Consider the following 13,754-nt stretch of genomic DNA (forward strand, 5'->3'; position numbering starts at 1 on the left):
ATTGTACAGATATTAGTCATTTTCCAGTATCTCAGCTAAGTGGCTGTTCCTCATGTGTTGAGCCTAGACATAAGACCATAAGAGATAGGAGCAGGAGTAGGCCATTCGGCCCCTCGAGCCTGCTCTGCCATTTAATGATATAATGGCTGATCTGATTTTTACCTCAACTCCACTTTCCCCATAGCCTTTGGCTCCCTTGCTAATCAAAAATTTGTCTAACTCAGCCTTGAATGTATTCAATGACTCAGCCTCCACAGCTTTTTGGGGTAAAGAATTCCAAAGATTCACGACCCTCTGGGAGAAGAAATTCCTCCTCATTTCCTTAAACAGGTGACCCCTTATTCTGAGTCTATGCCCCCTAGTTTTAGATTCCCCCTTGAGGGGTAACATCTTCTCAGCATCTACCCTTGAGTCCCCTCAGAATCTTGTATGTTTCAATATGATCGCGTCTCATTCTTCTAAACTCCAATGGGTATAGACCCAACCTGTTCAATCTTTCCTCATAAGACAACCCTTCCATACCAGGAATCAACCTGGTGAACCTTCTCTGAACTGCCTCCAATGCAAGTATGTCCTTCCTTAAATAAGGGCACCAGAATTGTACGCAGTACTCCAGGTGTGGTCTCACCAGCACCCTGTACACTTGTAGCATGACTTCCCTGCTTTTATACTCCATCCCCCTAGAAATAAAGGCCAATATTCCATTTGCCTTCCGGATTACCTGCTGCACCTGTATGTTGACTTTTTGTGTTTCATGTATGAGGACACCCAGATCCCTCTGTACCGCAGCATTTTGTAGTATTTCTCCATTCAAATAATATTTTGCTTTTTTATTTTTCCTCCCAAAGTGGATGATTTCACATTTTCCCACATTATATTTCATCTGACAAATTTTTGCCCATTCGCTTAACCTGTCAATAACCCTTTGCATACACTTTGTGTCCTCATCGCAACTTGCTTTTCCACCTATCTTTGTATCATCAGCAAATTTGGCCACAAGACACTCTGTTCCTTCATCCAAGTCATTGATATATATTGTAAATAGTTGAGGCCCCAGCACTGATCCCTGCTGCACTCCAGCTACAGATGGCCATTTTGAAAATGATCCTTTTATCCTGACTCTGTTTTCTGTTAGTTAGCCGATCCTCTATCCATACCAGTATGTTACCCCCAACACCAGTATATTACCCCCAACACCATGAGCTCTTATCTTGTGCAGTAATCTTTTATGTGGCACCTTATCGAATGCCTTTTGGAAATTCAAATATACTGCATCCACTGGTTCCCCTTAATCCACCCTGCCTGTTACTTCCTCAAAGAACTCTAATAAATTTGTCAGACATGATTTCCCCTTCATAAATCCATGTTGACTCTCCTTGATTGTATTATGAGTCTTCAAATGTCCTGTTACTACTTCCTTGATAATGGATGCTAGCATTTTCCCAATGACAGATGTCAGGCTAACTGGTCTATAGTTACCTGCTTTCTGTCTCACTCCCTTCTTGAACAGGGGTGTTACGTTTATGGTTTTCCAATCCGCTGGGACCTTTCCAGAATCTAGTGAATTCTGGAAGATTCATTTGAGCACCTGCAGACTATTTTGTCACAGGAGTATCAGTGCCTAATCTCAGTCTTGTAAATTTCAATTGTCCCAGCATCCACAGCTTTTTAGGGAAGAGAATTCTACATTTCTGATTGGTGCACTGTAGCTTTCTCACTGGTTCAGTGTTTCTACTGTTTCTGATTGTTATATTTCAGCAGGACGTGGGTCGGTAAGTATCCTGCAGGACATTTGGGCGATGTGCCTGTCATGGTTGAATAACTGCCAGTGTGCGTGACCTTTGAGTTGTGGGTGTGCGGCTTGCAAAAGTTGTAATGTGTGAGGGTGAGAGGAAGCATCTGATTGGAAGAGTTGAGTTTTGATTGAAAGAGTTTTTTGGTAGGTGGGTGATGGGGGGTGTAGTCCGTGGAGCAGTGGATGCGGCTAGTGGTGCAGTTGGTAGGAGATGTCACTTGACAGTTGACCTCACTCACCTTGACCACTCATGTCAAAGCATTGAACTTCTTCCTGCACTGCATCCATGTTTGTGGTGCTATGCGTCTGGCATTGACTTCATCCCCTACTGCCTCCCACTGCCTCTTGAGTATATGTCTGGAGGGCCTCTTGCCCCACTGTGGATATAGGAGGCCCCTCCTTCTGTCCACCTATTGCACCAAGGTCTCTACTGCATCAGTGGAGAACCTTGGTGCATGCTATCTCGCAGGCCTGGTACAAACTCAGATTGGTGAGGTCTGGCGTGCAGATTGGCGGATGTGGGATTTAGTGGTGCGCAACCTTTATTCAACATCATAACCTTTATTTAACATAACTCATCAGTTTGTAAACATAGGGACCGGACCTGCACCTGTGTTTTACATGTGCGATGTCTGATCTCCGTGCGGACCCGCATCTTATATTTTGCTCATAAGAGGTGCGAGGCACTCACGCGGTCCTCCTGCTAGTGAGAAGTCATTCAACAGCACAGCCAGGCGTGGTTGCTCGCGCCGGAATCAGGTAAATGACCAGGCAGCACGAATCTCACGGTGGGGGGGAGGGGGGGGTTAATCGTGCAGCATGATTCTCGCGCATGGATTCGGGGATTATCGAATTTAACCCCCAAAGGGTTTATTTCAAACTTACTTCTATAATACCTCTGCAGGCTCTCTGCTGCTTGCTCTCCAGGCCTTTCACTACCAGCTTAGGACTTTCCAATTCTGCTGCCCTCCCAATCTCTGAAAGGCCTTGGCCCCACTGTTCCACTCACTCCCTTGTCTCCACACTCACCACAGTTTGCTCGGCCTCATCCCTAGCCCACAGGCAGTGGGATATGTACTAGGGTTTATTTGTTCAAGAGTTTGATTCTTCTTTGCTTTGGGCTCCTGCATCTATATAGAAAAACCTATAATTATAGTTGGAATGTTTGTGCATAAAAAAAAACCTTGAGTGGTTGGAATTGTTTCAGTAATTTTTATTAAATCATGTAAAATAATTACAATATTACAACAAAACTGCTTTAACATATAGTAAGACAATCTATAAAATGGGGTGTTAAATAGTTCCTATATTAAGTTTTAAGACCCCACTTAAATAATATCAGCACTTATAAATGTTACTTGAATGTAAATTTTGGAGTAGGTAAATCAGCACTCGATTGGAAAACACACTGTGCAGGATCAGTACAGATTTATATAATTAGTTTGGATAAATGTCAGTATTTTAAGTGCATTTTGAGCTTGAAAAACTGCTTGTTTTTTTTTTAAACGACAGTTTTGTAAGATGGACAACAAAGACTGTTGAATGAAAGGTTAGCTGAAAGAAGCATGTATACGACGGAGTATATTTTAGTGCTTATGCTGTGTCATTTTGGGAGTCTACAAACATAGAAAATAACTTTACGTTTGCTCACTGGAAGTAGCACCTCTTGTATTGAATGGTGGTGGGTCACTTTCTATAAATGTTTAAGAAAAATCATAGGAGAAGAATTCTGTACACAGGGAAGCGCTTAATCCTCCATTTGATTCCTGGTGGTAATTAGTTTTCCGTCTGTTGTTAAATTTCCTTTTATTGAGTATTGCAAGGAATCACAAAAGAAATCTTTGGTCCAAAGAATATGTCCCTGAAACAGAACAAGGTTGGTACAGTCACGTGAAAAGCCAATAAATGTTAGCAGTTCCTTCCAATGTCACATTTCAGCTTTGACAGATGCGGTTGACGGTAAGTAGTTGAATGGTGCTAATCAAATAACTGGTTCATCAATTTAGTATCGGACTGCAGCGGTTCAGGAAGAAGACCCACCACCAGCTTCTCAAGGGCAATCAATGCCCAGCTTGCCAGCAACACCCAGTTCCCAAGTATTATTTTTTTTGTTTACTACTTTAAGTTAATAAGACAGCAATTTTTTTTTCCCTCTCTAATTTTCTCCCCTCCTCTCCTAAAGGCGTTAACTCCCCTGCAGCAGTGCAGGTCGAAGCACCTTGTTCAAGAGCCCATTGTCCAAGTCTAAGCCTCAGAGTGAGTGCTGACAGACTTATTCCACTATCGAGGGTGTCACAGCCAACTGCAATCCTGTCCTCATGTGATATTCACACACAGACGTTTCCAGCAGGGGTCGTTGTGTAGTGATTAGGAGTGGGAACCCTGGCTGACTTCTCCCTTCTCTAGCACAGGGCTACAGCAAAACAATTGTACAGACAGTGCCACTGTCCTACCCAAGGCCAGCTAATTCAGTACAGGCTGGGGGTTGAACTTGGGACCTTTCTGCTCTGTATGGCACAGAAACAATAACTTTATCTTTGAGTCATTGTGGGGGGGAGACAGCATCTGTTTATATAAGGCTACAGTAACTGAAGTTTTGTTTTTACTCAGTCAAATGAGCACAAACAAATGAAATATATTTTTATATATATAGAATACAATCAAGGTTGCACTAGCTGGTAAGACTATAAACTACTAATGCACTATTCACACAATTTATTAGATTATGGTAACTCATTACCAGGTATCCATTATTATCCATGTAAATTCTATTTAACTCATTTTGAGGCTGAATCCGATAACAAATGACATTTACTTTGGAAAAAAAAATTGTTTGACATGCAAATCTTTATTTGTAGAGGGCATACATTAATATGTTTTGATTTAAGATGTTTTAAATGTGATTGATCTAGCTGTTTTTTATTATTATTGCCGACATTTTCCAATTTGCTCTAGTGCTGGAAGCATATTTACAAAAGGTTAGTGTGTCACAAGCGTCTCCATCCCCTTCACTATCAAAGGTTGCTGACCCTGGGAATGACCATTCCAATGCATTTATTCATTGCTGAATCCTTTTTTATATAGTGCAGATGGGGCTAGACTCATTGACAAAAGAACTATACTTTATATGTGTGTGCTATTATGCCTCAGTTGTATTGAGACGTGGTATCACAATCTGGGTATATGTCATTGGTATCGCTGAAGTGGATTTGTGGAGACGCTTCAGTTTATGGTGTTACTGACGTGAATTCCTGGAGCTATGGACAGCAGTTGTAGACCGACGCCTTTTTCTTTTGGCTGTGCGCATGTACATGCTCTTCTTACACCCTTTTTTGTCTCTCCTTTATCCCTGCCATTGCTCTTTTCTACCCAAGACATCAACTCCTTGCCATGGCATAGTTCAAACTCACCCTCTCGTATTTCACCCAAATGGCCATTATTTATCTGTAAGCTTTGACCGGGAATGCTCTGGCCAAGATATGTGACTCTGGGGGCATCACAGCTAAGCCAGATCCTCCACGAGCACGATGTCCACACTCCAGGGGTGATAAGGTGAATTGTGGCACCTACTGCCGTTCCAACTGCGATCAACCAACTGACCAATGGTTGAAACTGGGACCTTCCTGGTCTGTATGACCAAGTTACACCCTGCATAAACTCGCTGATGCACTGTGGGGAGCATTGCTTCAAGTATCCTTATAAGAGCAGGAGTAAGCCAATCGGCCCCTCGAGCCTGTTCCGCCATTCAATTAGATCATGGCTGATCTGATTTTTACCTCAACTCCACTTTCCCGCCCTTTCCCCATATCCTTTGACTCCCTTGCTGATCAAAAATTTGTCTAACTCAGCCTTGAATGTATTCAATGACTCAGCCTCCACAGCTTTTTGGGGTAAAGAATTTCAAAGATTCACGACCCTCTCGGAGAAGAAATTCCTCCTCATTTCCGTCTTAAACGGGCGACCCCTTATTCTGAGACTATGCCCCCTAGTTTTAGATTCCCCCATGAAGGGTAACATGCTCTCAGAATCTACCCTATCGAGTCCCCTCAGAATCTTGTATGTTTCAATAAGATCTCCTCTCATTCTTCTAAACTCCAATGAGTATGGACCCAACATGTTCAATCTTTCCTCATAAGACAAACCTTCCATACCCGAAATCAACCTAGTGAACCTTCTCTGAACTGCCTCCAATGCAAGTATGTCCTTCCTTAAATAAGGGCACCAGAACTGTACGCAGTACTCCAGGTGTGGTCTCACCAGCACCCTGTACAGTTGTAGCATGACTTCCCTGCTTTTATACTCCATCCCCCTAGTTTGCCTTCCTGATTATCTGCTGCACCTGTATGTTGACTTTTGGTGTTTCATGTACGAGGACACCCAGATCCCTCTGTACCGCAGCATTTTATAGTATTTCTCCGTTCAAATAATATTTTGCTTTTTTATTTTTTCTCCAAAAGTGGATGACTTCGCATTTTCCCACATTATATTCCATCTGCCAAATTTTTGCCAATTCACTTAACCTGTCAGTATCCCTTTGCAGACATTTTGTGTCCTCATCACGACTTGCTTTTCCATCTATCTTTGTATTATCAGCAAATTTGGCCACGACACTCGGTTCCTTCATCCAAGTCATTGACATATGTTGTAAATAGTTGAGGCCCCAGCACTGATCCCTGCGGCACCCCACCAGTTACAGATTGCCATTTTGAAAATGACCCTTTTATCTCGACTCTTTGTTTTCTGTTAGTTAGCCAATCCTCTATCCACGCCAGTATATTACCCCCAACACCATGAGCTCTTATCTTGTGCAGTAATCTTTTATGTGGCACCTTATCGAATGCCTTTTGGAAATCCAAATATACTGCATCCATTCGTTCCCCTTTATCCACCCTGCCTGTTACTTCCTCAAAGAACTCTAATCAATTTGTCAGACACAATTTCCCCTTCATAAAACCATGTTGACTCTCCTTGACGGTATTATGAGTCTCCAAATTCCTGCTACTACTTCGTTAATAATGGATTCTAGCATTTTCCCAATGACAGATATCAGGCTAACTGGTCTATAGTTACCTGCTTTCTGTTGCACTCCCTTCTTGAAAAGGGGTGTTACGTTTGCGGCTTTCCAATCCACTGGGACCTTTCCAGAATCTAGTGAATTCTGGAAGATTACAACCAATGCATCCACTATCTCTTTAGCCACTTCCTTTAAGACCCTCGGATGCAAGCCATCAGGTCCAGGGGACTTGTCAGCCTTTAGACCCATTAGTTTACGTAGTACTTTTTCTCTAGTGATAGTGATTGTTTTTAGTTCCTCCCTCCCCTTTGCCCCTTGATTTTCTACTATTATTGGTATATTATTAGTGTCTTCTACTGTGAAGACAGATACAAAATATCTGTAGAATTCCTCTGCCATTTCCTTGTTTTCCATTATTATTTCCCCAGTCTCATCCTCTAAGGGACCAATGTTTACTTTAGCTACCCTCTTCCTTTTTATATACTTGTAGAAGCTTTTACTGTCAGTTTTTATATTTCTCGCTAGTTTACTCTCATAATTTATTTTCTCCCTCTTTATTATTCTTTTAGTCATCCTTTGCTGGTTTTTAAAGGAATATGAGGAATATATATATATTTATAATCTGTGGCCAAAGTATTTCTCTTTGTCCTTTAAACTTTACCTTGGAGCTGGAGTACACTGGATTGTAGGCAGAATATCAAGGCTGTGGTGTATAATAGAGGTTGGGGGAGGTCGTGGGGAAGAGGGGGGTTGAATTGATGATGATGGTGGTGGTATAGTATGGAATCCATTGCTTGGGTTGTATTTACTTATGTGTCTGAATCGATGCCCACGTGAAGCTGACATCTGAACTCTATCTGTTTTTTTTTAACGAGAGCTGATTCAACACTGGTTGTACTCCAACTTGGGAGGATGTACTTCAGCCTATTTCAGAACCGATCTGATCATATAACCAGGGTGAAAGTGCTCCTTTGATTTATTCTTTCAGTACTGCTCAGTAATCTAGAATTGAATATAGACTCAAAAAGAAAAACATTTGCACATCTATGAGGAAAGAGCTGGGGAGTGGGACTAATTTGATAGCTCTTTCAAAGAGCTGGCACTGGCACGATGGGCCTGTTACTGTGCTGTATGATTCTATATGCCCAAAGGTTCAAACAACATTTTGAAATAATTTTTGTAGTGTGGATCTAAGTTTTTATAACATGGTTCTGATTCATCACCCAAGATGCCATGAAAGCTTTTAATGAACGTAGTGTGCTGTGAGTGAGCATATCCCTTACTCATGCTTGGACTGCATCACATATTTGTGCTCCAGCGAGGGGGAAATCTCCTTGAACCTCACACTGACACTATGTCCAACGCTGAGGGATGAGAGGGAGTGACCTCAGAAGGCTTTCCGAGTGACCAACAGTCTAATCAGAAGCAATCACTTCCTTATAGCTTGGCATGAGAGATTAATCGGAGATATAATCTTGGAGCGCAAATATATATAATCTCAATTCTACAGGATAAGTGATGGACAGCCTTTGGTGATGCACCCATCTATCGAACCCTGATATTTAATGAGGAAAGGGGTACTCTGGCAACATTTCAACACACTGGCAATGAAAGCAAACTGAATGTGTATGGGAGTGTAATGATAGATGTTTATTTGATGGTGTGAAACAATTCTTAGTGTTGCTGAAGAAAATATCACCTTTAAGGGCCATGATACATTGAAATATTGCATAAATGTGGTCACATAACACAAACTGTGATCGTCTTCATTAATGTTAATAATCCAAAGAAAAGAAAGATTTGCATTTATATAGCGCCTTTCACAACTTCAGGACGTCCCAAAGTGCTTTACAGCCGATCAAGTACTTTTGTTTGAAGAGTAGTCACTATTGTAACGTAGGAAACGCGGCAGCCGATTTGCGCACAGCAAGGTCCCACAAACAGCAATGTGAAAATGACCGGATAATCTGTATTTAGGTTTTGTTGAGGGATAAATGTTGGCCAGGATAACTCCCCTTTTCTTCAAAAAGGGTGCCATGGGAGCTTTTATATCGACCTGAGAGGGCAGACGGGGCCTTATCAGAAAGGCAGCACTTCTGACAGTGCAGCACTCCCTCCATACTGCATAGGAGTATCAGCTCTGATTTTTTTGCTCAACTCCGTGGAATGGGACTCACACCCACAACCTTCTGACTCAGGCAAGAGCACTACCCACTGAGCCATGGCAGATACATCAATTAAGGGTATCTCTTAACAAACATTGTCACAGTTGCTGAGTGCTGGAAGCATCTTTAAGAAGACATTGTGAAACTGGAGACAAAAAATCTTCATATTTAAATTTATAAAAGTTAAATTTGCACCAGGTGCAGGTAAAAAAAACCCACATAAAAAAAATACAATTTCACAGAATTCAAAGAAACTGGATAAACCCCAATATCTGAAGTCTCCTGCTTGCTTGCTTACTAACTACCCACATAAATAAATGACATGGCTGTAATCTGTTAGAAACCGCACAGCAACATACTGGGCATAATATTTTATGAGCTATTAAATATGTTGGCTATCAGACTCAATCAACTTCCAATTAACCTCATGCGTGAACTATAGCTGTACTAGGGTTCCTTTACAGCGTATTATCTAATTGCCAGCAAAGTGTATGTATTTGGGGCATTTGGATTTTATGAACTTGACACTTAGAGTTTACGATATCACTCAAATCTGTTTTTCTCTATGTGATAGGTAAGGGTCTAAGTATATTGTGGTTATTCTTCACAGGTTTGATTAAGTGCAGTATGGTATCACCTAGTCTAATTTCCATACACTTACTGCTCAGCTGTTCCGACACTAAGGCAATTTCACCATTTCTGACCATTCTTTTCCTGGAGAATAGTGGACCTGTGGAACAGGCTGCTGCCTTATGCAGTGGACTCAGATTCTCTGAATTGCTTCAAGCAAGGGCTAGATCTGTTTCTGGCTGGGGCGGAGATTACCTCGCACAAAAGGTAGGTACTGCATAGCATTATCAGGACCAGAGTGGTCTCCTGGACTAGTTTTGATTGCCTAAGGGGGTCAGAGAGGAATTTCCCAGATCTTTCTCCCAAAGTGGCTTAGATTTTCATCTGTTTTTTTTCCCGGGAGATCACATGGCTTGGGGTGGGGTAGGAAGTGTATATATTGTGATAAACAAGGCATCGCAGTTATGTTCGACAGGCTGGATGGATCAGAGGGTCATTTCCTGTCCGTCATTGTTCATATGTGTGTAATCTCTCTGTATCCTTTCAAGTTTTCAAATATACCCAACTCTACTTAAAGGAAGGATATTCCTCAATTGGTGTTATTGGTGAAAGCATCATTAATATTAGGACTTTACCACTAATGGTCTGTCAATTTGAAAGGGAAAAAAAGACCCTTACAATGTCTCTCAAAAATGTCTCAAAATGCTGTGTTACACAACAACCTAGATTCATATAGCATGTTTGATGTAGAAAATATCTTAAGACATTTTACAGAGAGAGCAGAAAAAATAAGTAGCAGTAGATAAGTGAACAGATGGCAAGCCATAGAGGGAGAAATTGAGGTGACTGAAAGCTTGGTGGAAAAGATGGATTTGGAGAAGGTTTTTAAAGGTGGAGCGGCTTAGAGAAGGAGCTTGAGTGAGAAGGGTTGAAGGAATAAAGGAAGGGGAGGATGCACTAAAGGCCAGAGTCAGAGGACTGAAGGATGTAAGTGTATAATGGTTGTGAAATGCAGCGGTTATATTGCACACAGCAAGATCCCTCAAACAACCATAAGGTTAAACCGAGGCCCTGTCTGCCCTCTGAGGTGGACGTAAAAGATCCCATGGCACTATTTTGAAGACGAGCTGGGGAGTTCTTCCTGGTGTCCTGGCCAATATTTATCTTTCAACCAACACCATTAAAAACAGATTATCTGGTCATTATCACTGCTGTTTGCGGGACCTTGCTGTGTGCAAATTGGCTGCTGTGTTTCCTACATTACAACAGTGACTACACTTCAAAGGTACTTCATTGGCTGTAAAGCGCTGTGGGACGTCCTGAGGTCGTGAAAGGCGGTATATAAATGCAAGTTCTTTCTTTGTTTCCAAATAATTCATTGTATGTTCATTCTTGGACAGATCTCTAAAAGAGCCTTTCTTTTATTGTGAATGGATAAATATTCTGTGACTTTATTATTCGATATTTCATGGTATTTATCATTGACGGACCGCAGTAAAATTACAGGCAGTAAGTGTGAGTGACTCATTCACTCCCTGGCAGTGTTTGCACACACGGTTTAGTTCATTAATAGTGGCGTTAAGGTGCGCCCCCCGAACGGTGGGGGAAGAGCGACTTACTTGGGGCAGCAGAGCAATTCTCGGAAATTGCAGTAGCACACGACCTCGCAGTTGTCTCCGGCCCAGAAGTGATCCACCAGCCCCTTATCTATGGGTCGCAAGTGTTCGGTGCCTTCAGGGATATTATGGCAGTTTCGTCCCTTCAGCGGCTTTTTGTAACACGACGGACGATTGGCGGGCATGGCCTCAACAGCGAGCAAGAAGCTCAAAAGCATAAGAACAATGAGCTTCTTCATTCCTCTCATAGCCTGTGGGGCAAAACATGCAAAGCCCTTCCTTTATCAACATTTATATCTTTAGACATATGCATAAAACAACCTGAGGACTTTGCAATCTTGGGACAAAAAAATATGTTGATTTTATTTTTCCTTCTTTCCGTTTTTGCAATACCTTTCCTAAAATAATTTCATATTTAAAAAAAATATATAATTTCAATTACAATTTCATATTAAAAATAATTTCAACCAGGTAAATTTACACATCCACCGACTCAGATGTAATCTTTTTACTGTCTGCGAACGAAAGAGGTAATTGAATTGTATGTTATTAACTGGAAGCACATCTATTAAAGACGAATAATCTCAGAACCCAGCAAGGCGTGAGGGTCGATCAATATAGTCAGTCTCAGTCAGACAGGGTGGTTGCCTTTAGCTACCAATTCATGTGGAAATCCAGATGTCTTGAACAGCAAAAAAAAAAGTTAAATGTATTTATCTTGCTTGCTTTTGTGGGAAATTTTTAAAAAATGAGAAGAAAACATAGCAACCCACATATAGAATTTTTTTTTAAAATCAGGATAATAGAATAAATCCCTAACCATAATCTTCATTTCCAAATTCGAAATAATAAGTAACTTGGCTTTTAACATTTAGAGGATTTTAAATTATGCCGATTTAAAAGGGAATTGTCAGGAGCAGTATATATTTTACTTTGAATACTGGTCGCCAAGATGTATTGCTGTTCCCAGATTTTTTTTTCAGATACTGGAGCCACGGTTTCAAAATACATTTGTGTGTGTATATATATATATATATATATATATAGAGAGAGAGAGAGATAAATGTTTGACTATGTGGTTGAAAGATCACTTACCTTTCTGAAGTGGTGTGAGCCTGCAGCTGAGGAGGGCAGTTGTGAACGATTCTCTCCGTTTCAGTGGTTTGTAAAGACACAGCCACAAACGGGGCTTTGTGCTGGTCGGTTTGTAGCCAAGGCTGACAGCCTCTCTCTCCCCCACAGCTATCCAGGGATTAGAATAATTACCTCACTTCAACAGTCGGGATCCAAGGGACTACGTGTGAACAGAGAGAGAGAAAAGAAACGAAATCACTGCACTTTGGAAGAAAAAACAACGAATGGACACAGCAGGAGAATGGAGAGACCGCCCTCCCTCGGATATATTTATTGCTTTGCAATATTTTTCTCCTTAATCATATGCATTGATGGTTCAGGTATATAAGATAGAATTAAGATCCAGCTCAAAGCCAGTCTTCGTTCCTCAGTCCTTTACAGATCTCTGTGTTTTGAACAGTTATTTTATCTACTTGAAAAGAAAACAATCTACTTAAAAAGTAGATGGGGAAAGTGCAGGGGGAGTGGGACTAATTAGATTGCTCCTGCAGAGAGCCGGCACTGGCATGATGGGCCGAATGGCCTCCTTCTGCGCTGTATAATTCTAAGATTTTACAATTCTGTATTGCAGCTGTCGAATCGAGTAAAAAAAATTGCAAATCATACAAAAGGAGGACGTTTCCTATTACCCACGTGTTTCTATTTTATGTTTGATGGCTAGTTTTTTCAATGCATGTTGCTTTCTTTCTGGCGCTACAAGTTATTTTCCAGTCATTTTAACCGCGTAACACTGTAGACACATCTCAAGTGACTACAGATTGTGACTCTTGGACAGAAACATTTTAAGTAGTTTACCTAAACCTTCGAAAGAATATTGAAGAATGAAAAGACTTGTGACGCTTATCTCTTCGACATTTTTTTAAAAAATGATCCAGCAAGCCGTTGGAAATTGGTACGATTATAGCTGAACTTGAACAAGAATAAGTCCGTACAAGGATATTAGTGACCGAACCAAGGAACGATTTTCTACATGGCCGCGTTAGTAACTGGAACAAAACCTTTGTCCAGACATTTTTGCTACATCTGTTTCACGTTTTCACAATGGCTACATTTGGCTACATTTCTGGTAAGCAGGACTGTACTTGCTATACAAAAGCCAATTACACTTGGATCGCAGAGTGAACTGAAAGCCAGTTTGGCAAACAGCACTTCATATATTCCAAAGATCAACGCTAATAAGTCTCACAAGGAGTAGGAAAGGCTGAGCTATTTTTTGTTTGAAGGGGGAGGGGAGATGCTCTGCCCTCTACTGTCCGTTGGAACTGTGCAGAATAGAGAAGAAAACACGACCCCTACAGTACACGAATCGATTTACTGTTATTAAAGGGCCTTGGGGATATTTCACTATAGGAGCAATGGGAGTCTTTCAGAAGGGAGATTGAGACCATACAATGGCAACATGTTCCCGTAAAGGTCAAGGGTGGTTCCAAGAACTCCAGGGAACCTTGGATGTCAGGGGA

At 41.3% G+C, this 13,754-nt stretch overlaps 1 protein-coding gene across 1 annotated transcript; it reads right to left on the reverse strand.

Moving 5' to 3' along the window:
• Positions 1-3,056: 3,056 nt before the first annotated feature.
• On the reverse strand, positions 3,057-13,439 carry LOC137320425 (scrapie-responsive protein 1-like). The gene is made up of 4 exons (XM_067982125.1): positions 13,090-13,439; positions 12,256-12,454; positions 11,164-11,411; positions 3,057-3,656 (listed from the first exon to the last, which is right to left on the reverse strand). Exons 3-4 carry the CDS (start codon positions 11,406-11,408, stop codon positions 3,602-3,604), a joined length of 300 nt encoding a protein of 99 aa, XP_067838226.1. The 5' UTR covers positions 11,409-11,411; positions 12,256-12,454; positions 13,090-13,439; the 3' UTR covers positions 3,057-3,601.
• Between the last annotated feature and the right edge of the window lie 315 nt (positions 13,440-13,754).

Source organism: Heptranchias perlo, chromosome 4 (genome assembly GCF_035084215.1).
Source record: "Heptranchias perlo isolate sHepPer1 chromosome 4, sHepPer1.hap1, whole genome shotgun sequence".
NCBI classification, from domain to species: Eukaryota; Metazoa; Chordata; class Chondrichthyes; order Hexanchiformes; family Hexanchidae; genus Heptranchias; species Heptranchias perlo.

Bases quoted from the DNA above. Each gene is read 5' to 3' on its own strand.
- LOC137320425 (XM_067982125.1), bottom strand. From the start codon at position 11,408: ATGAGAGGAATGAAGAAGCTCATTGTTCTTATGCTTTTGAGCTTCTTG. The intron at 3,657-11,163 runs GTAAGTCGCTCT...GTTCTGTTTCAG, and splicing joins GAATTGCTCTGCTGCCCCAA to GGACATATTCTTTGGACCAA.